The following is a 26146-nucleotide window of genomic DNA, read 5'->3' as shown; positions in this document are numbered from 1 at the left end:
AGATGGTTCATCGAGTAAAACCACTGGCCACACAACGCTGACCACTCAAGTTCAAGCCAAGCACACTAATCATTTTTAGTTTATGTGTGTAGATGTTTTGCCTGCACAAATTGTACATGTCTGAACATCGTTTGTGTGACTGGTGCCCAGGGAAGCTAGAAGAGGGGACATTGGATCCCCCTGAAGTGGAGTGACAGATGGTTGTGAGACACCATGTAGGTGCTGGAAATTGAACCCAGATCCTCTGGAAGAGCAGCCAGTGCCCTTAACTGCTGATCCAGGCTCTGGCAGCATGCATCTTTAATACCAACACTCTTATAGCAAGATAGGGGTGGAGACTGGAGAATTGCCCAGAAGCCTGTGGGTCAACTAGCATAGAATTTACATCAGAAACAAAAAAGTACCCTACCACAACAAGGTGGAAGACAAGGTCCAATTTCCAAAAGTTGACCTCTGGCACATGCCATGGCATATGCATATCTGTGAGCGCACACACACACACACACAAATAAATCACATACATAAAACATTTATAAGATTGTCATTTTCAAACTCCACACTTGACATATAATAGTCTGAGTTGAACCTACTTCAAGTTAAAGAGCATTTCTCAGTTTGTGTCTTCACTTGTAGTCTCTCTGGCATATTCTAGACTGGCGAGGAAGCGAAGTAACTCTCCCATTAGAATATTAGAAGCCCTTCCTCCCCCTCACCCACTCACCCCCGCCAAGGGCCAAAGTGAAATGGGCGCCTTCCTTCTTGACTCCCTAAAGAGAACTTAAAATCTCCAGTTGGGCTCATCCTCAAAATAAGCCAAAGACTGAAGATGTTTGTCTTTGTTGCAGAAGAGAGACTGGCTGCTGTTGGCCAGAGGGGAACCCCTGACCCCCAAACACAACCAGAGTCTCCCTGCCTGCAGCTTCTATGTGATCACACCTTCTCACTCTCTCACACTGCTGGTGAAGCTGGTGGCCACCAGGGAGTTGATGCTGCCTGGCTTCTTCCCCCTGCTCTCTGAGGACCCACCTGAAGACAGCCTAAAGATCATAGAGGCAAGTAGAACCCCTGTGTCTTAGTGTTCAATTGCTGTGGAGAGACACTATGACGTTGCTTATAAAAGAAAGCATTTAATCGGGGAACTCGGCAGCAAGCAGAGGGACAGTGGGCCTGATGTGTGCTTTTGAAACCTCAAAACCCACTCCCATTGTTATGCCTCCTCCAACAAGGCCATATCTCCTAATGTTTCCAAAGTATTCACGGCTGGGGACTAAGCATGCAAATGTGAGTCTGTGGTGGTCGATGTCATTTAAAACACTACACTATGGGACAGATAGAATGGAGCTTGAGAAAGGGGCAAGGGAGAAAAATAGGGCCACGGCGACTGGGGAGATGGACAGCAGACGGGTATGTTCCGGCCATCAGAGATAAAAGCAAGATAGAAAATGAAGTGGGAGGAAGTCAGTGGTCTGATTAAAGCATTGCGGTAAAAAAATTAGTTGAGAAGCAAACCTGGTTTGAGAGAACTAAAGGTTGTGAAGAGAGTATAGAGAGAGAAACAGGCCCTGACATAGACGAATAATTGGAAATTAGTGTCATCTATCTTAGAGATGATCCCACAATCGCACGCACCCACATAATCATATGCACATACACACAAATCCTGAGATCTGATTTGAATGAACACCAACAAATAGCTAGCTTCGAAGGAAAGGGGGCCAGAGTCCCGGAAGGGAAAGCTGACAGCGGCAGGGGAGGAAGTTCTGGCAAGCAATCCAGGTCCAGGTGGTAAATTTGATTGGTTTAGTTTGCTGTAGAGTGCTTGCTACTCAAAAGAGCATGATCTCCTCTCATCTGCACTTCTACCTTGAGGAAACCATGAGGTTGCACAGAAGAGAGGAAGGGATGGAAGGAGGCAGTGGGAGGCATAGGAACAAAGAAACGGTGATCATAAGGGAGATGCCCAAGGGGAACATGTGGGTGGATTTTCTTGTCTCCGAGCGTTCCTCACAGCACTCCAGTGTGTGTGTGCAAAGCCTCCAGACAGATGGCAGCATGTCTGTGGCTTTGCCTGAGCCACACTGTGTGCCAAGTCACACTGTGCGCTGAGCCACACTATGGGCTGTGTCACACTGTGTGCTGAGCCACACTGTGTTCCTCTAATACTTGTGCATGCCTGTGCTCTGGGCCTCTGCTGGGGAAAAGGAATGGAAGAAGTCTGTCTCAGATGCAGAGACACCAACAGGCCAAGAGGCAGCCTTCTTCAGCCCCTCCTTCCCCTTCTCTCGACTCCTCCATCCTTGCTCTCCTCTCTCTCTAGATTCTGTCTTTCCTCCCCTTGGGCCTCCCCGCCCTGTTGGGGTGGGAGAGGAGGAGGCTCTGGACTGGGAGAGTGGAAGCCACATTCCCTGCTGGCTAGCTGGCTGGGGAGCAGGCAGGACACAGCCTGGGATTGTGCTTGATGCTTGGCAGTCATGGGAATGCAAAGAGGCGGACAGAGACACCATGGCTTCCTCGGCCAGTCTCACTTCAGGGCCAGTGGTTCCTGGCACAGGATGTTGTGGCCGGAAAACCTAACTACTCAGGAATGCTGTGTTCAAATGTCCTCCTTCTGTGCCCGACTCACCTCAGGCTGGGAACTCCCTGTACTTGTCTTGAGGACTGGTGCACCCCCACGCTGCCATATAACCTGAACACACTCTCCCTCAGCCCTCCACACTGGGCCCCTTGTCCCTCTCTGGGGAGTTCTGGTTTTTCTCAGAACCCAGTGACATTTCCTGGGGCTAGTATTAGGGGGTTCAGAGTCTGTGACCACCAGGAGTTCCACCTACCTCTGTCCCTTCGCCTGACACAAGCACACCCTCCTGGGACAGGACACCAGCAGGACTCATCTGTCTCAACAGCACCTGGTGTCCTCGCCCTCTTCCAGCCTCTCACACACCCGGGTCTCTATGTGGCATCATCTATGTGGCGTTCTGTGATCTTGAGTTCTCTGAATAAAGTCCCTCCTCTCCACCCCAGAGCACCCTAGACAGCCTGGACCTGGGGCTCACCTACAACCCTCTGCATGTTGGGAGCCACTTGTACTCACATCTGAGCAGCACCCATGCCAAGCCTCAGGGACGGCTCTACACAAGCTGCGCAAGCCGGGGCCTTAGAAAGGTACTTCTCTCTTGTCCCCATCTTCCCTTTAGCCTTCCATTCCCTTTGTGCCCTGAGTCCAAGGGAGCCCCTTCATATATACCCCCCAACAGCCTGGAGCCCGAGAGAGCAGCCTACTCCCCACATCCCACAAGTAGAGGGGGGAACCAAGCTGAGGTAGGAAAAAGAACCTGCTGAGGCAATCACATGCAGTAGCGCTGAGGTGGAGAGGGTTGGTCGGTTGGTTTTGGTTTTGGTTCTGATTCTGTTTTTGTTTTCCTGAGACCAGTCTCATGGTGTAGCAGCGTAGGCCAAACTGATCTGGAGTTTACTATTTACCTGCTTCAGCCTCCTGATTCTGTGTGTGTGTGTGTGTGTGTGTGTGTGTGTGTGTGTGTGTGTGTGTGTGTGTGATGGAGATAGCTCACACCATCACACCCTGCAGCTTAGGTATTCTAACTATGGGATTTATAACTCTTAATTATCTACCATCCAGCTGTCTTGTTAAGCAAACAGGCCACACTGGAACTACAACCACAATCCTCTCCTTGAAAGAAAGGGCTGACAGGGAAACAGGACTAGAATCGCCTGAGGGAAGGGAAAGGATTGTAGCTTGCCAGGCCTTCTAGTAAACTTCACAGTGTTCATTTACACTTCCCAGCACCAGCAAGCAAAGCCTCACACTGAGTACAGAGAAGACAGGGGCCCCAACTTGGGCTTAGTAACCTCGGAATGGGGCTCTGTAGAAAAGGCTTGAGACTAGAAGCCAAGCATGGTGGCTCACACCTGTAATTCCAGCACTCAGAGAGCTAACTTGGGAGGATTGCTGTAAATTTGAGGCCAACTTGGGTTACAGAGAGACATGGCAAAAAAGAAGGGAGAGCAAGAGAGGCCAATCAGAAGGCCAGCTGGAGATGCGGTGTCTGTGTGCTCTATTAAGGTTTCCTTCTGCCCCGTACTGTTTTCCTGGTCTCTCTGTAACCGAGCACATTTTCATCTCAGCTAAAGCTGAAGGATATTTCTAAACTCCAGAGGTAGAAGCCATGACCAGATACATAGGTGGAGAGCCCACCATGGGAGCTTGGTTAGGCTGACTGACAGAGAAAGGACACCGACCAAGCAGAGGCTGTCCTGGGTCTTCAGGGTGTCACTCCAGAAATGAGATTTGGGGAGGAATTAGGACCAGAGTCTGGCAGGGAACCAGGACAGGAACTCGGGAACCATCTGCTCTTCATAGAAATCTCTGGTTGTTCCTTGCAGGGGGGTCAGCTGCAGACCAACAGAGTTCGAGCCCCAGTGGTTCCCCTCCCAGTGGCTCCTGCCCCACGTAGAGCTCTGAAGATGACAGCAGCCAGCAAAGCATCCTCAGCAGCCTTCCTGCCTTCGGATTTGGAGGAGGAGGAGGAGGAGTGTCCTTCTCACACCTAAGTCCCCGGTGCCAGCACACAGCCATGCACTCACCCGATGGCTGTCTGGGGGCAGATCTGCCTGCTCTCAACCTGTGCCTGTAAATGAGCTCCGGCTAAGAAACAGCTCTTCCTCTTCTGATGCTGCCCAATGGGGGAGAGGGACCCTGAAAGCAACACCTCCAGGCCTGTCTTTTGTCCAGCAGGGACTCTCTCTTGGATCATTTGATAGTGTTTGCACACATAATTAAATGCCCAGTAAGCCTCCTTCATTGTTCAGAGCATTCCTGGGCCAGAATTTCTTCCTGCAGCTCTGTGTAAGAAGGTGGGTGAGGTCAAGTCACCCATGGGAAACTACAACTCAAGAATAAAGAGGAGGTTTTCACAAAACAAGACAAAGCAGGGCATCAGAACCTTGTCCCTGGTCCAGAGAGGGGTACCCTTCCCAGACTGCCACCTGCAGCAGCTTCAGCTTCAGACACAAAAGCTGGGCACTCCTGAGCGCCCCTTAGCACTCAGGGCCTGTGAGCAAGCATCTGTGTATGCTGAGGGGGGCAGGCTGCTGTGTGTAGCCCAGCAGAGAAGAGTGGGAGGTGTGAAAGAACCCCACTCCCTGCCTTGTCTCCTCTCCCCACACCTGCCTACCTTCCTGTCAGCTCCCCTGAACTACAGAAAAATAGCTGCCATTTGTAAAGTGCTTTAGATTACACTAAAGTGCTTGGGACGTGGATCTATTTCATGCAAGCCGTCTTTTGAAGCAGAGCCAAATTCTCACTCTCGGTGAAAGGGCAGCAGTGGAGAATTAAGACATGTAGATAACAGACAACTGACCCAGAGTCACCGAGACAGAGACCAGCCCAGGTGAGGCTGTGGTCACCCAGACTCTGAATCACCACGCTGTAGGCTTCCCTCCCTTGGGGCCCTTCATTCTTCCATGGTCCCCAACGTATTTCTGGTTCCTCCCTTGATCCTGCCACACCCTCCCAGCACACGATGCCATAGTGCTCATTCATACGCAGAGGCCTTTTCAACCCAAGCTGGCTTTAATGAGATTTGTCTTATAAATTAAATATGTATCTGGCAAAGAACAAAACAAGAATGAAGATCCACACTGGTCTCCCCAAAGGGCACCCACTCAGACCAGTGGGCCGCTTCCATAGGCCTAGTCCATCAGCTAGCCATCCTTAACTGCTGGGGCTCCCCAGGGCCTATCCCTCAGCCCTGTTTGTTCTACTCCCGGGACTGGTCATCCCTTGACTCCTCTGGTCCCTGGCCCCTCCCACCCTCCGGTTTCTTTTTCAGTGCCACCACCCCATTGGACCTCCTATCAGCAACTGGCTCAGGTGGAACCCTCAGACTTGACCCCCGCCCTGTCATTCCCTACTTTAGAGAGTCCACAGTCCCAAGCCCCTGAGGTCCCACTTTTCTGGACCTGGCTGTACAGAGCTGTGTCTGAGCTGAAGCCTTTGCTGCCACTACCACGCGTGGTACCGGATTCGGGAAGGATCAAGCCCTGTGGCTTAGGGGCAGGAGCAGGCTTTGGGCTTCGGGGAGGTGGCACAGCATAGTCATCGGTGGCAGGGTTGTAAGGGAGCTCGTAGCCCTCTTCCTTCACCCGAGCCTGGCACCACCATGCATCCCGAGGCTCCTGAGGCAGATCATAAAGGCCCCGGGGAGGGGCGGGGGCCAGGCCTTCAGGTTCATCATAGATGGGATCCTCTTTGGAGTCTGTCAGCTTGGTTTTCAGTAACTGCTGCTGCACATGCCCATACAAATCCCAATAGAGAGGTTTCTTCGAATGTACCCCTTCCCCTGCCCCAGCAGGGGTGCTGCCCAGGGGGTCTGAATATACAGAGTCCTGAGAAGGGCCTGGAGGAATTCGCAAGGAGTCTAAAGGCTCCGCATATAGGGCTGGAGGGCTGCCCAGGGGTTCCTGGGGAACAGGAGGGGGAACTGTCTTCCCCTCTGTCTCCCCATCATGGGAGTCAGTTCTGAGGATATCTTGTGCCTGTCCCACCTTTCCTTGGGCTTTCTGCTGCTGGATGGCAGCCTCAACTGCCTGAAAGATGTCATTTCCCTGAGAAGTCTGGAAGGTGAAGGTCCCAGGGCCTGAGGGGCAGCGGCGACCAGCTTCAAAGGAGAACATTACCTGAGGGGGTGGGGGAAACACGTTAGGCGCGTCATAAGAAATGAGTCACAGGCCTGATCAAGTTACTGTATCTGCACAGAAGAGACCACCTGAGAATGGAATTGTCACCTACAGCTACTCAGCCTGGTAGCCCTCCCTGATGGTCATCCTCCCAGACAGCCCCATGCACCTTGTCCCGGCCATAGCGACGCAACAGAGTGTAGGGCCAGAAAAGAAGCGGCTCCAGGATTTGACTCTGCACACCCAAAGTCAGGAGGGTCAGCTTCTCAGCTTCCACCCTCAGTATGTAGGAGCCTTGCAAGCCGCAGCGTTCAGAAGCCTCGGTCTTCTGCGAGGTTACCCAGAACTGGGATCCTGGAAGAACACATACGAAGGAGAAGAAGCGCTGGGGCAAGTTAGGGACTCGGTTGACTCCAATCACTAGCTCCCCAAGAGCACCTCTTCAACCCACTCCATTCCTGCCAGACATCTACCTTCCCAGGTGGGGCTGTACAGAGAATTCTCCAGCATCTCCAAGGCAGAAAACTTAGGTTGGTTCTCCGTCTGCGCCAAAGCCCAGCCGCCTTTCTGCAGAAAAGGGAAAATGGAAGAATTATATATAATTCTCTTGGGTCTAGGGTAGGTGCAAGAAGTCCAGTGCCTCTATAATAGCTCCATCCTCGCAATGTCCCTTAAGCCCAGAGATGCCCACCCCTAGCCACTCACCGGAAAGGCGGTTCTGCATAAAGTCTGCACCCAGGCTGTGCTGGATGCGGCGTCCGCCGCCAGCAGGTGCGAGCGCTGTGCGGTGTCCAGGCGGAAGGCAGCAGCGCCGGGCTCAGGGGGACTCTCCACAGTCACCGGCACCACGCTCACACATTCAGCCAGGCGTATCATCTTGCAGTCTAGACGGCGAGAGCCGCCTCGACCCCCTCTAGAGCTCGACCCCTTGTGATCAAAGAATTCCAGCCGCGCCACGCCGTGAGAACTGGCTGGGTAAAGCACAGCCCAAGTTTTCCTCCACCTCTGGGAAAGAACGAAAGACTCGAGAGTGCGCGGTGGTAGCACGCGCCCCACAAGGAAGAAGAGACCCATGAAGGCCGATCTGAGTCTGGGGCTTCCCAGGCTGGGCTACTTTCCCAAAGATAATGCCATCCCAACTCCGCACCAAGGAGGGCACAGCCCGAGACTTTTAAGGGAACGTCTTGGGGATCTACAATTGCCCCCGCGCCGTTCCGACCTTCTTCCGGCCCCTTCCCTCTTTCTGGATTCTTTCACCCACTTCTAGTCCAGAGGGGTTTCGCCATCCCCCACGCCACAAACAAACTACCTTGGTCCCGAAGCGCTGACTCTGCAGAAAAAGCGGACCCTCCATCACAGCCCCGTCCATGGCCCAGGCGATTCCTTCCGCGCTTCCTGGCCCCGAGGGCTGGGGGCGGGGCGGGGCGGGGCTGCAGGGTGCCGGAGGCGTGCCCGCCCCTCCCCGGCCCCTGCGGCGGTGATGGGGGGCGGAGGGCTTGGAGGAAAACGAGCCATCAGGAAGAACTCAGGGAGAGCTGACTAAAGCCTTTATCTTTAGTGGTGCACACAGTGGCACCACTCAGGGAAGCGGTGATCACCAACCAGGGGCCCTAGTGCCTGGGGGGGGGTGGAAGCTGAGAGTGACGACATATGTTTAACGTGACATCAGAGTGAAGGCCGTGACATCACCTGCAGGCACCTCGGGGGCGCCATAATGACCAAGGGAGCCCTCGGGACATTAGTTTTCTTTGTGGGACCTATTCTCATGGCCCAGCCCGGGAATTGGACTGGACTGTTGTTGATACTCTGTCTAGTTGGGGATGTGGAGGTACGGCTACGGGCTGGAAAGCTTCCCGTTGCCACAGGGGCCCTCCTGCTGTCCCGAAACCGTTTGCAAGTCAAGCACCCTGAATACGGCTGCCCGGCCTCCAACCTGCGGGAAAAGAAAGCTTCATTGAGCCGGGAGGAGTGGGAGGGGGTGGCGTGGCTGCAGCCAGCTCCACAGGGGAGGGGAAGATCTAGAGGAGGGAACTGGCCTGGCCGGAATGGAGGGAGAAAGCGGAATGTGGGAGGGCTCTAGGGGACGTGGGAGGGGCCAACGGAGAGGGGAGAGGAAGGGGGGATCCAGTCTCCCCTGGCCGAACACTTTTTTTCTGAGAAGTCCTGAAAGTAATCTCCAGGACCAGGACTCTGCTTTCAGCCTCTGGAGTTGTGCCTAGTCGAAGGTAGGGGAGTTACTGCTGGCCAGCGGGAAGAGGAGTTGGGGATGGAGAGGATGGTGGACCAGGGGAGACGCTGATTTGGGATGGAGTCGGGAAGCCAACCAACTGACAGTTTTATTATTGGTAAAGGAGTGAAACAGAAGAGTGGAAAGCTGAGCAAACTGTTGGGGATGGAGGCTTCAGGGTGCAATTTGCAGGCCCTACGCTGAACACCAGGGCTTCGGAGCCAAATGCCCCCAAAACAAAGCTGTCTTGTCTGAGTTGGGGGAAGCAATGGAGGGCCCCCCTTACTGTGGAGGACTGTTTTCAGCCTCGGGTAGAGAAGGCCTGAGCTGGGGAGCTAGCCCTAGCTTCTGGTTGCCCAGTGACAGAAAAAGAGATGTTCCAGGGAGCTTGGATAACTCCACACCAAACCCTGCCCAGCTTGAAGCGTAGGTCTCCTGGAGTCCCTGACCCTGCAGCATATTTGCCAGCCCATGTGCTAGGGAGGGTGGCAGAAGGTTCTCCTACTCCGGTTAGCCTCAGCCCTTCCTGCCTGGGCATCTGCCTCCATAGGAAACTGAAGAGTCCTCTCATTCATAGTGCTGAGATTTCCAGGGCTGGGTTCCCAGGCTCCCCTTGCCTGTGATGCCGTCTGAGTCTGTCTAACTGCATGGGTCTTGCTGTCATTTCTCCTGTGCCTGCACCTTGGCTTTTATTCCCTCTCCTCATGGTTTTTGCCTTTCTGTGTCATTCCCCATTACTCTGTGCTTTGGTGTTTTGGTTTGATTAAAACCATCTATCCATATTCAATGTGTCTCTCACCCCGTGCCTTTCTGGTTTTTCCCCTTCGTTCCCACAGTCTCCCTTCCTGTCACATCCTGTCTGGGTCGTCCTCTCTGTGTCTCTTCTCAATATCTCTGTTTACCCAACCCATCCGTAGACTCTCCATCTCTAACCCATACCCATACCCACCATAGAGATGATGGTGTTGGTGGTAATGATGGCCAAACCAGGGAAGGTTATGGTGGGACACTAACCACAAGTTATAAGTTTTATTATTTGCAAAGGGAAAGGAGAGTCTCCCTCGCCCCCAATCGAGGTCTCTAGGGCTGCGCCTGTTTTCTTTGTGTTCCTACCCTCATTCAGTGTGTGTGTCTCTCCTTCTCTGTCCCTTAGTGCCCCCCCCTTCTTGGGCCCCACCCGCCATGAGAGCTGTCAGTGTGTGGTATTGCTGCCCATGGGGACTACTGCTGCTACACTGTCTGTGCAGCTTCAGTGTGGGGTCTCCGTCTCCTTCTATCAGCCCAGAGAAGAAGGTAGGAAGCCAGGGGCTGAGGTTCCGGCTGGCTGGCTTTCCTAGAAAGCCCTATGAAGGTCGAGTGGAGATCCAGCGAGCGGGTGAATGGGGCACCATCTGTGATGATGACTTCACGCTGCAGGCTGCCCATGTCCTCTGCCGGGAGCTGGGCTTCACAGAAGCCACAGGGTGGACCCATAGTGCCAAATATGGCCCTGGAACAGGTGAGCGATGCTCTGGACTAGCCCAGACATTATCTAAGTGCAGTTCAAGTACATAGAAAAGAACAAAACACCTTGATGGTACAGCCAAAGGGACACGGGACACCAAGAATGGACAGAATCAAGCAAACCCACAGATTATAAACCATCTAACATACTAATTTCAGGGCCATGTGACCTGAAGCTAGCCAGTACTCTCCAGGAGCCTCCAGTGTTCCGTGTGTACAGTGAGGAGGGGGCTATGTTCTCTTCCGCAAAGTGAGACTCCATAGAACTATGCACAAAGACAGCCCAGTGCAAGGGAGCCCTGGGTGATCCATGTGCAGTGGACTCAGTGATAATATGAGGGCAGGTGAATGGCATCCGAATGTCCCCTAGCCAGAACGGGTCATATACTACAGCTGACAAAATCGGGACCCAGGTCAGAGCTAAAACCAGCAAGCAGGAACTCATGTGGAACAAGTACAATGGTGTGAGGGTTGAAGCACAATTCTCTGGAGCTGAAAGTGCTTAGATTGTATGGGCTCACACTATGGGTGTGATGGGTGGGCACAGGTGCCACCTGCTGTTGATCCCCCTCCCCTGTTCCCAGTTGCTCTACTGCTTCAGAGATCAAGTGTCACTTTGGAGATAACAGCCTTGGAGACCAACAGTAGAAAATGGAGATGCTCAGAAGTACTTTCCTACACTCAGTCCTCCAGAGAGAAGGAGGGAAGGAGGGAGGAAGGTGGAGACAGACAGAGAGAGACAGAGAGGAAACCGCTTTCAGAAAGCCACTTTCAGGAGGAATGGCTAAAGAAACCAAAAGCTTGGCACAGAAACAAACAAGCAAAGCCTCACTTAGCAATTACATGATGGTTGGGTTCAATTCAGGAAGGACAGTCGTGGCTGAAGGATTTTCTGGGTAGCATCAAAGGACTGAATCAGACCTAGCAGGGGAAAGTCGTAAAGACCCACAAGGACCCTCTGATAGTTACGTGGCCTCCTGGGGCTGAAAGGTAAAAGCCCTGTGAGACTAGGTGAGGTGCCCTGAACACTGGCTGGAACACATAATTTTTGCGAGGTTCCTCCCAGTTTTGAGTGGTCAGTGATAGTCAATATGACCCAGAAAGTAAAAATAGGGTTTCTGTGGCAGTAGGCCATGTAGGTATACAGAAAGACGCCAGGGTGAAGTGAAAGACTCTAAGACTCCCAAGTCTCAGTGAAAAGTCAGACTCTTAGGCAAGTTACATCATTTTTTGGAGCCCCAGTCTATTTATATAGAGTAATCTTCTGACGGCTCCAGTCTGAGAATGATTGTGTATAGGAACTTAATTATAGCTGATATTGAAGGGATCCTGATTGATATTGGTGAGAACGTAAATGTTGATTCTCTGTTGTTGGTTGTTTTGGTTTTAATTCACCCTAATCAAGTCTTCGGCATCCCAGATCACCACTAACCTTGCATCAACCTTACACCCTCTTTCCTCTCACCATCCCCCCACCCCCCAGGAGTCCCCTGTCTCTTCCCCATCTTCCTCTCATCAAAGAAGGATTAGCCTCAAGGCTGAGTGAGGCCACCATCACTGTCAGCCATCCTCAAACACTTCTTGCTCATCTCCCTTTCCACAGGCCGAATCTGGTTGGACAATCTGAGCTGCAGGGGGACTGAAGGAAGTGTGACAGAATGTGCCTCTCGGGGCTGGGGAAATAGTGACTGTACCCATGATGAGGATGCCGGGGTCATCTGCAAGGACCAGCGCCTTCCCGGTTTCTCAGACTCCAATGTCATTGAGGTCTGCAGTACACACTTGTGCATGTGCACACTCGCGTGCGTGCACGCGCGCACACACACACACACACACACACACACAAGGCTGCCAAGTGCCATATGTGATTAGAAGAGATATCATAAAGGGATCCCATAAGCCTTTATAGGATAATGTGGATTTCTGGGACACTTGGAAAGTGGGGGGCAGATGAGGTACTGCACTGTAAAATCCAATTTTTAAAAATGTGTATGGGTGTTTTGCAGTCATTATATGTCTGTGTACCCCGTGCATGCCTAGTGAAGAGAGGCCAGATGAGGGCACTGGATCTTATGGAACTGGAGTTTCGGAAGGTTGTGAGCGGCCATGTGGGTCCTGGGAATTGAACCTCAGGTCTTCAGGAAGAGTTCTAGCCCTCAAATCCATTCATTTCAAGTATTCACATTAAATTACTAAACCTGGCATGTGCTCTCCAGTTTCACTCCTGTTCACCCGTCCCTCTCCTCCCAGGTTTCTGCGCTCCGCCAATGTCTTTCTTCCTCCTCTTCCTGAGACACTTCCATTGTGAAGGTTACCTCATGCTTCAGGCAGACTTATTATAGCTTCCCTCAGTGCCTTCCGACCCTGTGATTATGTCTCGAACATAGCATATTCTGCCACCGCTACACACTGCACTCTGGGGCACATCCCCCACACAGGCAGCTTGGCCTGGCGTCTTCCTCAGCCCTGTCTCAGTGGTCCCACCGTTGGGTTTTACAGACACAATCAGGGCTCCTTCGAGGCTGCACAGTATTGCTACTGTGATTCTTTCCCCTGCTCTGGTCCCATCTCAGGTGGAGCATCAGCTGCAAGTGGAGGAGGTGCGACTCCGACCAGCGGTGGAGTGGGGCAGGAGACCCCTGCCTGTGACTGAGGGCCTGGTTGAAGTCAGGCTTCCTGAAGGCTGGTCGCAAGTGTGTGACAAAGGCTGGAGTGCCCACAACAGCCACGTAGTCTGCGGTATGCTGGGCTTCCCTGGAGAAAAGAGAGTCAACATGGCCTTCTACAGGTGCGGGGGCTAAGGGTGTTTTCAGACTTTGGAGAGGTTGAGAGGCACTGTGGGAAGCCGGGGGGGGGGGGTGGACGCAAGGAGACTGCTGTGGCATAGGCAACTGGGAAACCATGCGTGACCTCGAAGGCTTTCCTACCCAGATATTGAAACAGCTAGGCAAGGTGCAGAATGCGCGTGCGCGCCAGTGACGTCATTGGTCGGCAGGCAGATTTCTGGAGTCCGGGCCCTGGGGCCTTGAAAGTCCAGAGTTCGTGGAGGGTGTGGCCGCCTGTTAGAGACGGTGCCTGGGGATGTCTTTGCAAGACTGCGCCCAGGGCCTCAGAGATTGTGACTGGCCAGCGCCAAGTCATCCTAGGGAACGCTGTGCAAAGAGCGGCTTCCTTCTTGGGCATCTCATTTGGTGAATGAGATAAACAGCCAGTTAGATGACTTTTCATTGAGCGCACTGAATAAGATGTGGGCCGGGTATTGTAAAAAGTGCCAGCCTTTAAAGAAAGTCTACACTCCTTGCATGAGGTAGAAAACCCGTTCAGGTCTTATCTCTAATATGGATAAAGCTGCCTTTTGAACCTGAATATACTCTGGGTAGAACGTGGTGCTAGTGTAACCAATATTTCATTCATCTATAGTGAAATTATGAGAGGTTTTTTTTTGTTTTTTGTTTGTTTGTTTGTTTGTTTGCCTTGCTAAAATCCAGATAATCACCGCTATCTCTAGTAATCCTCCCCAGAATGCTATCGTGGCTTTGAGTGTAATTTTATTATTCCAGTAATTTCAGATCTCTAAGAATTGTCATATGTTTTCCTTAGCATTTATCTGCAGAGTATGAAAACTTTCTCTTAGCCCGGCATGGTGGTGCACGCCAGCCTGGTCTACAAAGTGAGTTCCAGGACAGCCAGGGCTATACAGAGGAACCCTGTCTCGAAAAAAATAACAAAACAAAAAAACAAACAAACAAAAAACCCTTTTTCTTTCTAAAATCAGTACATTCTGTGACCTCCACTCATTTCCATATTGGCTGGAATTTTCTTTACCGTGGTGCCCAAATGTACCTTTGTTCCTTCAGCCCTGAGGGACACAGTTGAGTCACCTGCAGACAGGCAGCATTTTACAAAGCTGTGTGCAATCATGTGCCTGTCCTGGCATCCATCTGGGGCCGAGGTCCTTGCATTGACCTCAGGTGTTGTCTTTCAGAATCCACACACCAGGTTATAAACAGTTGTAGGATTGAAGCCCAAGCTTTTCCAAGAGGAGTGGATGGACTGAAACAAGGTCTAGAGGGTCACTCGTCCAGCATGTATTTGATGCCCCACCATGTGCGGCTTCTATTGTAGACTTTGGTGATTCCACACTAAGCACAAACATTCTTCCTCTGAGGACCAGGGGACAATAAGAAAATAAGTGAATTTATAAAATGGAAGGGTGAGCTGGGCGTGGTGGCGCACACCTTTAATCCCAGCACTTGGGAGGCAGAGGCAGGCGGATTTCTGAGTTCGAGGCCAGCCTGGTCTACAAAGTGAGTTCCAGGACAGCCAGGGCTATACAGAGAAACCCTGTCTAGAAAAACCAAAAAAATAAAAAAATAAATAAATAAAATGGAAGGGTGGCTGTGTTATCGTGGCTTCTATCAGAACCAGGTTCATGGCTTCTTCAAAGAATTCAAAGAATTGAAAGAGCACAGACAAATAGCAAAGTAGGAAAGGAAGGAATAAATTCAAAGACAATGTGGAAGTGTGGGACAGGTAGGCTGCAAGAGAGCACACAGCAGGCTACCTGAGCTAGAGTGCTAGAGGTCACCTGGTCACCACCCTTTTGTGGGTCCAGGAGAAAGACCAGTGGTTAAGGGATGAACCATGGGCAGTTTCCTATTTTGATTGACAAACTTGGGTTATATAAGCCTTTAGTTAGTGTTCATATCTTTCCCCAAGATATGTCTTATTTTAATCAATATGCACTCCCAATCATGCAATAGGCATAAGATGGTAGATTGGGCTTTTCCCTAAAAGTACACTCAGAGAATACAGTAGACCTTACTGCACGGGCAGGTTCGGGAGCCAGGCTGTGCTTGCCCGTGCTTGATAGGCTCACTCCTCCTGTTCCTGAATATTCATCAGGATGTGTTTGCTCCAAAAAGGGAGTTACTAAGGGTTCCTGGGTCAGCTGTGACAGAGTGACCCAATTGCTTTGTTTAGAGACAGGTGTGCCTGTAGCAAGATGGGGGGTTGGGGGTACTCCAGGATGCTCAGTGCTTTGTTGAAAAGGGGGATGCATATGTGGAGTTCAAGGCAACTAGAACCCCAGTTTGCTAAGCTGTCCCCATGCTTGCCTGCCTCAGTAGTGTGCAGTAAGGATAAGGAAGTAAAAAGTGCTGAGGGAAAGCCTTTTTGAGTAGACATCTCATGAGAGAGGGTTTAAAGGCAGTGGGGCACAGCTATGCAGTCATGTAGTTGAGGAAGAGGCATTATAAGAGACAGGGGTGGGGGGAAGTCATTCTTGTCTTCACCTCAGTGTGGCTGGAGCTGAGTGAGCATAGAACGTGTCAGGTGACCTGATCCAGGAGATGGAAGGGAAGAATTGGTGAGCTAGACCCAGAAGGGCCACATGGGAGACATTGGCCTTACCCTGGGACGTAAGGAACCATTGGGGAGTTTTGAGCAGAAGTTGTGCCTTGCTGTTTTAATTTTTATCACATTTTTATTTCTTTTGTGTGCCACTGTGAACAGATGGCGGTCAGAGGACGGCAGAGGACGGCTTGCCAGAGTCTGTTCTCTCCTCTGCACGGTCCAGGGACCGGACTCAGGGTATCATTCTTGATGGCAAGTTCCTTTCTATGCTGAGCCATTTTCTCTAGCCCCAGAGGTGGTTTGTGGTTTTGGTTTTGTTTGAAACCACATCTTGGATATCCCTGGCTAGCCCTGAACCCCTGATCCTTCTGCCTCCACCTCCCAAGTCCGGGAATATGGGCCTGCATCAGCACGCCCAGCTGAGGGGTGACATCTAATCACATCTCTAGTCTTTACTTTGACTTGTTAATTATTTTATCTTGTTAATTACTGTGTGTGTGTGTGTGTGTGTGTGTTCGTGTGCTGTGTGTGTACATGACTGTGTATATGGGAGATCAAAGAATAACTTTCAAGAGTCAGCATCTCCCTCCACACTGGATTCCTGGGATCAAGCTCAAGTTCCCAGGTTCCAATGGTGAGAGCTTTTCCCTACTAAGCCATTGATTGCTTTGCTCTTTTCTTCTCTTTAAAAAAAAAAAAAAAAAAAATATATATATATATATATATATATATATAGGGGGGAGGTGTGATAAAGCCAAACTTTTTATCAAATTACAGGTGTGTTCAGTTTTGTATTTATAATTTAAACTTGTTTTGGTGTTGTAGAATGCATAGAAGCTATAGAAATTTAGAAGGAAAATGTGTAGGTATTTGAACTCTTTACTGCTCTTGTGCAGGAAAAGAAACTGAGGCTCTGAGAGCTTCAGTGCCTGTAAGAAGACGCGTCTTTATATAAGACACTCTCCCTATGTAGAGGCTTACACTGGTAATCCCCCTGCCTCAGCTTTGAGTGCTAGGACAGCAGGATCCTCCACCATAGCTGGTTTTAGAGGCCACTCCCTCATTCATGTCATTGTGGCACATACTGACTGACCTCCATGCTAGGGTGGAGAGCACAAGGATGCTAAATGATGATGGAGGTAGGCAGGCGGCAGATTACAGAGCCACGAGCTGTGGCTACAGATCTGCTAGACCTTTCTAATAAATGTAATGGGAAAAGACAGCAAAGTGGCTAGTTGGAGCCGGGCGTGGTGGCGCACGCCTTTAATCCCAGCACTCGGGAGGCAGAGGCAGGCGGATTTCTGAGTTCGAGGCCAGCCTGGTCTACAAAGTGAGTGCCAGGACAGCCAGGACTATACAGAGAAACCCTGTCTCGAAAAACCAAAAAAAAAAAAAAAAAAAAAAAAAAAAAGTGGCTAGTTGGTTTGTTGGTTGGTTGATTTGTTTGGGGAGAGACAGGGTCTCTCTACATAGCTGTCCTGAAACTCACTATATAGACTAGACTGGCCTCAAACTCATAGAGATCTACCTGCCTCTGCCTCCCAAGTGCTAGGATTAAAGGTGTGTGCTAGCCGGGCCTGGTGGCGCATGCCTTTAATCCCAGCACTCAGCAAGCAGAGGCAGGTGGATTTCTGAGTTCGAGGCCAGCCTGGTCTACAGAGTGAGTTCCAGGACAGCCAGAGCTATACAGAGAAACCCCGTCTTGGGGAAAAAAAAAAAGATGTGTGCTACCATGTCAAGTGACACTAAGGTGTTCAATGAAGTGGTATTCACCCACAAGCCCAGATGACTGGAGCCTAAGGCAGGAGGATCTGGAATTAGGCTGACTTGGAGATTCTGTCTCAGTGGGGGGTGGGGGACAGTTCAGTGAAGATATCTGTGAGATGAAATGATCAGGCAGGCTGTGGCTCTATTTTTTCAGACGGATTTTCATAAATGAAATAATTACGGGGCTGGAGAGATGGCTCATTGGTTAAAAGTACTTGCTGTTCTTTCAGAGGACTTGAGTTTAGTTCCCAGTTCCCTCACCGGGTCTCAAACACCTGTGATTCCAGCTCCAGGAATACAGTGACTTATTCTGGTTTCCAGGGATACATGCATACACATATGCTCTAACACACACACACACACGCATGCAAGCAAGACACCTCCACACATAAACCCAAATTTACAAAAACAAAAAGCAAAAGAACCATGTCTGGTGATGGCTTGTAATCCCAATACTTGGGAGGCTCAGACAAGAGAATTACAAGTTTGAGGCCAGTCTGGACAACACTCAGGGGAAGAGAGTAAATACATTTAAAAATGCACATATAAAATCCTAGTGCTCCTTCACACAGTATACTACGTTGAAATGCATGGATATTCAAGAGAAATGGCAGAGAAGGAACATGGACAAAGAAACAATAACCAAGGGGTCAACAGGGGTCTCCATAAACCTCTTTCTAAGATGCAGACCAGCCAGGCGTTGGTGGCGCACGCCTTTAATTCCAGCAATGGGCAGGCAGAGGCAGGCAGGTCTCTGAGTTCAAGGCCAGCCTGGCTACAGAGTATATCCTGTGACTCCAGTATGTGTGGTACAAAAGTAGACGAATCAACACTGGTTCGAGGCCAGTCAGGGCTATGTAATCAAGCCCCTGTCTCAACCCTGCACCCCACCACACTGCATATCCTGAGAAAAGCATACATAGTGTTGGGTAGGACAAAGAGTGGCCACAATTAAAGTCTTCAAAATGAAAAGGACAATGAGGAAAAATAGGCTTGAGGAAACAGTTGAAGGAGGAAGTAAGGCAATTTACTTCCCTGCAAGCATGAGCTCAGCTTGTGAATGACCAGGCCTGTGGGGTTGGAACATGGGCAGAAAGATTCCCCAGTCAAATGTCAAAGCTAATGTCCTCGGATATGTTCTCAGTCCCTGGACCGGCAGTCTCAGGTCTAGATAGTGCCAGGGTATTCCTTGGAGAGACCACCCAAGAAGCACACACACAAAGGGGAGTGAAAGAGGCGTTGTCAGCCTCCTTGGGCCTGATCCAAGCTGCTTCTCTGACCTCCAGATCTCAATGGCCCCTCCTCTGCCCTCCCCTGAGGTTGTCTACCTCCAGAGCCAGTGATGCTCATTCCTCATCCGTCTTGATCTAATCTCTGAAGGTCCTGGTACTGGGGCACTGTTCTGAGTCCATGGCCCTCACTGAGGCTCGCTCGCCTGTTCCTGTGCTAGCAGGGCCAGGAGGGCCTTGGGAGTGGCTGATGCCATCACACTCTACTCTTGGAAGTTCTCCATTAGGAATCTTGTCCCCAATTCTGGCTGCTCTGGCCTTTTCTGCCTGGTTATACAGCAATCCTGACTCGATCTTGTCTTATCCTCACAGAAAGTTGAGGAAGCGAGCGGCCAAAGCCTCAGCCCGACACCCCAAGTCCCTTGGAAGGTAAAGGGGCAAGAGCCCCGGGGACCTCCTGTCAGCCCCTGAGGCCTCAGGAGGTGGATGGATGGATGGGGACCTATCCATGTCCATCCCAAAACCCAAGCCTGTGGGTTACGAATGTAGTTGAAGAATGGCTGCTCCCAGGGGAGGGTGGGAAGCAGGCATGGGAATGGGTGAGCTTTGATCATAGGGAATGGGAGGAGGAAGATATGTAGGAACAGCTGAGGAGACACTGCAGCCTCAGCCCTTACATCCCTCCCCCTCCCTACCCACAACTCCCTCGGTCCAGGAACAATTCCACTCTCTCCTCCATTGACCTTCCGCCGACCTCCTCTCCTCGCCCTCACCTGGATTCGCGTAATTGGATTTGCCTTTAGTGAGCATCAGGGGTTGCTGAGTGCATGCCCTCTTTGGCATTCAGCAGTCTGTGTGCAGGGAGATAGATCAGTTGCCCTCCCCATACTGGGAACAAAGGGTTCTTCTAAAAGCAGAGTGCTTCACTTTCCCCAGGCCATATGCTCAGTGACTGCCTCTTCCAACATCTTTCTCCCTTTTGCAGAACAATCAACAAGTTTAAAATCAAACACAAGCCCCGAGTGGGCAGAGGGCCAAGCAAGAGGTAAATGAGGTTGGGGCTGGAAGCAGGGCAGGCAGGAGCAGGGGCAAGAGCAGGGGCAGGGGTAGGGGTCTGACCAGGAACGCATGCAGGGCAGGCTTGTTGGACCGATGGAGCTGGTGACAGGTGGATTGGCAGCGGTGACAAACATCTTCCAGATCCTTCCAGAAACGGAAAGTAAGGCACTGTGTTCTGAGTCTCTGGGGACTGTGTTAGTCACAGGACTTTGTGCTTGCCCATGTGCTTGCCTTCCTTCTGTGAACTCCAGTAGGCAATCCAGCACTCAGTCCTGTCCCTGCCTTTCCCTGGAGTGTTGGAGAGATCCGTGTTCTCAGCCTGATTTATCCGATGAGTGCTTCCAAGTTCTGTTTGCTTGTTTGTTTGTTTTTGTTTTTTTTTTCGAGACAGGGTTTCTCTATGTAGCTTTGGCTGTCCTAGAACTCACTCTGTAGACCAGGCTAGCCTCAAACTCAGAAATCCGCCTGCCTCTGCCTCCCAAGTGCTGGGATTAAAGGCGCGCACCACCACGCCCAGCTCTATTTTTTTTTTTTAAGTAAATCCTACCAGGGGCTGGTGAGATGGCCTATGGATCCCACTTGGGATCAATGGTTAAGAGTATGGATTGCGGCCAGGCAGTGGTGGTACACGCCTTTAATCCCAGCACTTGGAAGGCAGAGGCAGGCAGATTTCTGAGTTTGAGGCTAACCTGGTCTACAGAGTGAGTTCCAGGACAGCCAAAGCTACACAGAGAAACTCTGTCTCGGGGAAAAAAAAAAAAAAGAATGTGGACTGCTCTTCCAGGGGACCTGAGTTCAATTCCCAGTACCTACATTAGGCAACTCTACTCAACTGATACTCTGACACATACATATGCACATTATTATTAAAGTTTTTTTAAGTAAACATTACCAGTTTACCTGGTGTGGAGGGTAGCCTATAGAACTTTTCCAGGAACAACTTAAGAATCACAGGCCCCACCTGGCTGCCTGCTAGGCATCCAGTTGCATATTTTTTTTCCTGGACTTCCTCAGAATTCAAGGGAATAAGAGATTCCAACCCTTCTGTCCAACTTGTCTTTAAAAGGCAGACAGCACCACTGAAACCTCCCTGATAACATATGACTGAGGACAGGAGAAAGTAGCTCTTCCATTGTCCCCTCTTCCCTCAGCAAGCTCACCTCACAAGTGGGCTTCTGTCCCTGGCAGCTGTCGAAGACAGCTCAGAATTTGATGAGTGCAAGTTCTTGCAATCCTCTTTGGCTTAGGTCATCTTTGCCCAACACGAATCTCTCTGACCCCCAGCATGCACTGCTCCTTTTTTGTTGGTTATAAGGAGAGGATAAGAGAGATTTGGAAGTTAGCTGTCTTTTCCTGTGATGCCCGGACTTTGATTTTCAGCCAAACAGGACCCTAGGCTTCCAAATGATTTCTTTCTGTAAAGTCTCCAGCCTCCTTTGCCTGGTGTGTGTGTGTGTGTGTGTGTGTGTGTGTGTGTGTGTGTGTGTGTGTCTGTGTGTCTGTGTGTGTCTGTGTCTGTGTGTCTGTGTGTGCGTGCGCGCGCGTGCGTGCGTGTTGGTTTGTTTGTTTTCTGAGACAGGGTTTCTCTGGCTGTTCTGGAACTCGCTCTGTAGAGCAGGCTGGCTTTGAACTCAGAGATCCGCCTGCCTCTGCCTCTCTGCCTCTGCCTCTGCCTCTGCCTCTGCCTCTGCCTCTGCCTCTGCCTCTGCCTCTGCCTCTGCCTCCTCTCTCTCTGCCTCTCTCTCTGCCTCTCTGCCTCTCTGCCTCTCTCTGCCTCTGCCTCTGCCTTTGAGAGTGCTAGGATTAAAAGCATGCACCACCACTGCCCAGTCCTTTGCCTGTTTTGTTTATAAATACCTTCTCTTCTGTCTTCCTAGCTTCAAATTGTTACATTCCCTCTTTCTCTAATGTCAGGAATAGGGCACCAGACTGCAATGAACCAGCCTGGTGGACCACTCCACGCACACCAGGCCTCTGCTTTGCCTGTCTCCCTGAGTGCACCCAACCTTTCTGGGAAGAGTTCTCCCTTCCCACCACCTAGCTGCAAGCTCTTGTTGTTCTGTGGTATCTACAAGTCCCCCTCTTCTCTCATGCATCTCTAGTGTTTCCCAGTGTGAGCATCTCCAGTTTGGTCCTATTTTCCGTTCAGCTGGCTGTGGGACACTGCTCAGTTGAAATCGCACAAGCATGACTACCTCATTAAGACATCTGTGTTTGCCATTAGGACAGCCATAGCCACCTTCCCTCTTTAACCATGCACTCTTTCCAACTTTTGTCTGTCTTGCATTTGTCTTCATTCCAGAGAGTCGTCACCAGTTCTTCTAGCCTATTCTTGCTATAGCTGTAATAGTATGACAGGGCTTCTAACATGGAAGCGCCTCTGGCCTCTGAGAAGCCATTTTCATGCTGACTTCCTCGGTACTCTGCATCCTAGCTCATCTTCATTCAGCGTGTTCAGTCACAGCATAGCAGAAGGGTCTGCTCACTGACTGTTTGGGCCAGTTTTGTGCCAGCCCCTCCTTCAGAGCCATGTCTTCTGGCTTCCTGTTAGATCTATATGGCTGCCTTGGTCTCTTCATGACCTAAATAGCCTCAGCCTGCCTTTAGGTCATTAAGAATAAGGTTGCAGCAGTGCGGTGGTGGTGCCTGCCTTTAATCCCAGCACTCCAGAAGAAGGTGGAGGCAGGCAGAGCTCTGTGAATTCAAGGTCAGCCTGCTCTATGGACAGTCTAGGCCAGCCAATGCTACAGAGAAATTCTGTCCCCCCAAAAAAAAAAAAAAAAAAAAGTACAAGGCTGTTATCAAACCTGGCCACCCTTCCCTTAGGGTTCTATTTGCAAGTCTCCAAAGGACCCTGACTGGGCAGCACTCTTTCATACTACACACTAGCCGGTCCTGTCTTCCCACAAGGAAAACACAGAAGGGGAAGAAAGGGATAAGTGGATAAGTGGCCATTAGAGGTTGGGGGTTGTCAGGGAAGTGAATTGGCAGATGGCTGTGGGGCGGGGGAGGGGGGGGGTAAGAGCTCAACCCTCACAGTACTTCACCTCACTCCTGTCCCCATAGGATGCTGGCCCAGAAGAAGCAACACTCCTTTGGTCTGCACAGCGTGGCATGTGTGGGCACAGAAGCCCACCTGTCCCTTTGCTCTCTAGAGTTCTATCGTGCCAATGACACCACCAGGTGCTCTGGGGGAAGCCCTGCAGTGGTGAGCTGTGTGCTGGGCCCTCTTTATGCCACCTTTACTGGTCAGAAGAAGCAGCAACACTCTAAGCCTCAAGGGGAGGTATGTAAGACAAGTTTTCATTCAGCAGTACTTGGGATTGAACCTCAGGCTTCACACACACACACACACACACACACACACACAGGGCAAACTTACCTTTCAGCTACACACTCCCAAGACAGTGAATGTGACCTTTCCCCACCCAGGGTGGGAATTCCCTAGCCCAGTCTCTAGTTAATAAGCAAGCCTTGACCTTTGAAGACAAGGAACCTTCCAGTGACTGTGCCATAGATCTGATGCCACCCACTATTATAAAAACCTCATTCAGCTCCCCGGACGACTTAAACCAACAATCTCCCTGGTCTTCCCAAATCAATGTTTCCACTCATCTCTTTGGGCATGATACGTCTCTCTTCTACAGGCTCGTGTGCGTCTAAAGGGTGGTGCCCACCAGGGAGAAGGCCGAGTGGAAGTCCTGAAGGCTGGCACATGGGGAACAGTCTGTGACCGAAAGTGGGACCTGCAGGCAGCCAGTGTGGTGTGTCGAGAACTGGGCTTTGGCACTGCCCGAGAGGCCCTGAGTGGTGCCCGCATGGGGCAGGGTGAGGGAAGAGGATGTTCACACTTCTAGGGGTGCATTCCTTGGGAAGGTATGGAGTCCTCTGGGCAATGGTCTAGTTCCAACCTCCCCAGCCTTGACTTTCGACTGTAGGCATGGGTGCCATCCACTTGAGTGAAGTTCGGTGCTCTGGCCAGGAGCCCTCCCTTTGGAGATGCCCGTCCAAGAACATCACAGCTGAGGACTGTTCCCACAGCCAGGATGCGGGTGTCCGGTGCAACCTTCCCTACACTGGGGTGGAGACCAAGGTCATTCAGACATTCTACTTTAGGTCTTTCTATTCAGGCCCGGACATCCCTCAGCTCCCACACAGCCCTGCCATTTGTGAGCCCTTTCTCTGTCCCTGCTCCCTGCTCCAGACTGCCATCCCCAAAGATCCCCCTGCACCTCCCCTCTATACCTCTACAGATCCGACTCAGTGGGGGCCGCAGCCGGTATGAAGGGCGAGTCGAGGTGCAAATAGGGGTACCTGGGCATCTACGCTGGGGCCTCATCTGTGGGGATGATTGGGGAACCCTGGAGGCCATGGTGGCCTGTAGGCAACTTGGTCTTGGCTACGCCAACCACGGCCTGCAGGTAAGCAGGGAGAAAAGGGAACTTTTGGTTGTCACCAAAGTCTGTGTTTTGGGCAAGGACTGTGGAAACACATCCCTTGGCCCTGGAAACTGGAACCTATAGCCTCACTGGAACTCCTCCCTACATCCCCAGGAGACCTGGTACTGGGACTCAGGGAATGTAACTGAGGTGGTGATGAGCGGAGTGCGTTGCACGGGGTCTGAGCTGTCCCTGAACCAGTGTGCCCATCACAGCGGCCACATCACCTGCAAGAAGACGGGGACCCGCTTCACTGCGGGGGTCATCTGTTCTGAAAGTGAGTAGTATCAGCTAGAGCTAATTGGAGGGGCTGTGTTGTGATCTGCCTCGAGAGAAGCCAGTCTCCCATACGGAGGGAGATGGAGGCACCCTCAGTGGTAACCACCACCCTCTCTCTCATATAGCTGCTTCAGATCTGCTGCTGCACTCAGCACTGGTACAGGAAACTGCTTATATTGAAGACCGGCCCTTGCACATGTTGTACTGTGCTGCTGAAGAGAACTGCCTGGCTAGCTCTGCCCGCTCGGCCAACTGGCCTTATGGCCACCGGCGTCTGCTCCGATTCTCTTCCCAGATCCACAACCTAGGAAGAGCTGACTTTAGGCCCAAGGCTGGGCGCCATTCCTGGGTGTGGCATGAGTGTCATGGGTGAGAGGGCAGAGGGGGCCAGAGACAAAGGCAAGGCTCAGGGGTGTAACAAGCCTGTTGGGATTCAGGGAAGAATCACAAGTTCCCTTGTCCCACAGGCATTACCACAGTATGGACATTTTCACTCATTATGACATCCTGACCCCCAATGGCACCAAGGTGGCTGAGGGCCACAAAGCTAGTTTCTGTCTAGAAGACACTGAGTGTCAAGAGGGTGAGTTGGGGCAAGAGTGGACTTAAGCCCAAGCATGACCTTGCCCGCCTTTCCCTGACATCTAACACTTCCTTCAGATGTCTCCAAGAGGTACGAGTGCGCCAACTTTGGAGAGCAGGGCATCACTGTGGGATGTTGGGATCTCTACAGGCATGACATTGACTGTCAGTGGATCGACATCACAGATGTGAAGCCAGGAAACTATATTCTTCAGGTGCCTAGCAGCTGCCTGAGCTTTCAGATGCTGGGGTTTGGGTGGGTGATGAGGACACCTTTGACCTATCGGAGTGCTGCTGGGTCACACCAGCTTTCTTCTTCACTCATAGGTCGTTATCAACCCAAATTTTGAGGTAGCAGAAAGTGACTTCACCAACAACGCAATGAAGTGTAACTGCAAATACGACGGGCATCGCATCTGGGTGCACAACTGCCACATCGGTAGGTGACAGATGAGATGGGTGAACGCAGGGCAGGAGGGAAAGGCTTCCGTGCTGTCACTGCCCATGATGGGTTGGGTATGTGCTCTTGCCTCTGTGCAGGGACAGCCCCTCACAGTGCCTGTCTATTCTGCAGGCGATGCCTTCAGTGAAGAAGCCAACAGGAGGTTTGAGCGCTACCCTGGCCAGACTAGTAACCAGGTCGTCTAAAACGCTACCACCCTCTCTGTAAACCACCACTGGCCCCCAATGGCAGGGGTCTGAGGCTGCCATTACCTCAGGAGCTTACCACAAGAACCCCTGATGTCAGCAGGCGCCCTACACTCAACCACCTGTGCACTACAGACGACAAACTGTCGAGCAGAAGTTGGCGCCTCCTTTACTGGGTCAGCTGTCATTCCCTTTGGCCAACAAGCATGGAGAATCAGCCAACAGCCCCAGCACAGACAGAACACACCACAAAGAACTGCCCCACACAGGATGGCAGCAGCTCATTCTCTTGAATAGGGGACGTCAAGAGGGTCAGCTCCCATCGCTCTCCGTTCTCCTAAGGACCACGTTACCTCTAGCCATTT

At 51.3% G+C, this 26146-nt stretch overlaps 3 protein-coding genes across 6 annotated transcripts in view; 2 read left to right on the top strand and 1 right to left on the bottom strand.

Moving 5' to 3' along the window:
* Positions 1-4805, top strand: part of M1ap (meiosis 1 associated protein) — an 80737-nt gene extending 75932 nt beyond the window's left edge. For all 3 annotated transcript variants that reach the window (XM_021164813.2, XM_021164812.2, XM_021164811.2), the window contains exons 7-9: positions 846-1052; positions 3019-3159; positions 4399-4805. In XM_021164813.2, the coding sequence (XP_021020472.1) occupies positions 846-1052; positions 3019-3159; positions 4399-4566 (516 nt within the window). In that variant the 3' untranslated portion in view covers positions 4567-4805. The remainder of the gene's footprint in view (positions 1-845; positions 1053-3018; positions 3160-4398) is intronic.
* Positions 4806-5587: 782 nt separating this feature from the next.
* On the bottom strand, positions 5588-8105 carry Dok1 (docking protein 1). Its single transcript, XM_021165620.2, has 5 exons — positions 8003-8105; positions 7399-7698; positions 7167-7260; positions 6863-7047; positions 5588-6693 (listed from the first exon to the last, which is right to left on the bottom strand). The coding sequence occupies exons 1-5, from the start codon at positions 8060-8062 to the stop codon at positions 5884-5886; spliced, it is 1449 nt and encodes a 482-aa protein (XP_021021279.1). The 5' UTR covers positions 8063-8105; the 3' UTR covers positions 5588-5883.
* Positions 8106-8839: 734 nt separating this feature from the next.
* Loxl3 (lysyl oxidase like 3) lies at positions 8840-26136 on the top strand. Of its 2 annotated transcripts, XM_085840520.1 has the most exons (16): positions 8840-8918; positions 10074-10418; positions 12027-12190; positions 12997-13211; positions 19147-19203; positions 19760-19819; positions 22900-23119; positions 23481-23661; positions 23772-23926; positions 24087-24254; positions 24387-24549; positions 24677-24920; positions 25019-25134; positions 25212-25348; positions 25461-25572; positions 25708-26136. In XM_085840520.1, the coding sequence occupies exons 2-16, from the start codon at positions 10103-10105 to the stop codon at positions 25779-25781; spliced, it is 2382 nt and encodes a 793-aa protein (XP_085696646.1). In that variant the 5' UTR covers positions 8840-8918; positions 10074-10102; the 3' UTR covers positions 25782-26136. The 2 variants fall into 2 exon arrangements, with proteins under 2 accessions (XP_085696646.1, XP_021019898.1); XM_021164239.2 differs by lacking the exons at positions 19147-19203; positions 19760-19819.
* Positions 26137-26146: the final 10 nt, after the last annotated feature.

This window comes from Mus caroli, unplaced genomic scaffold (assembly GCF_978045245.1).
Source record: "Mus caroli unplaced genomic scaffold, Mus_caroli_1 scaffold_7, whole genome shotgun sequence".
NCBI lineage: Eukaryota > Metazoa > Chordata > Mammalia > Rodentia > Muridae > Mus > Mus caroli.
Note: the sequence above shows the minus strand (reverse complement) of the source record. Positions and strands in the feature narration are given on the sequence as shown.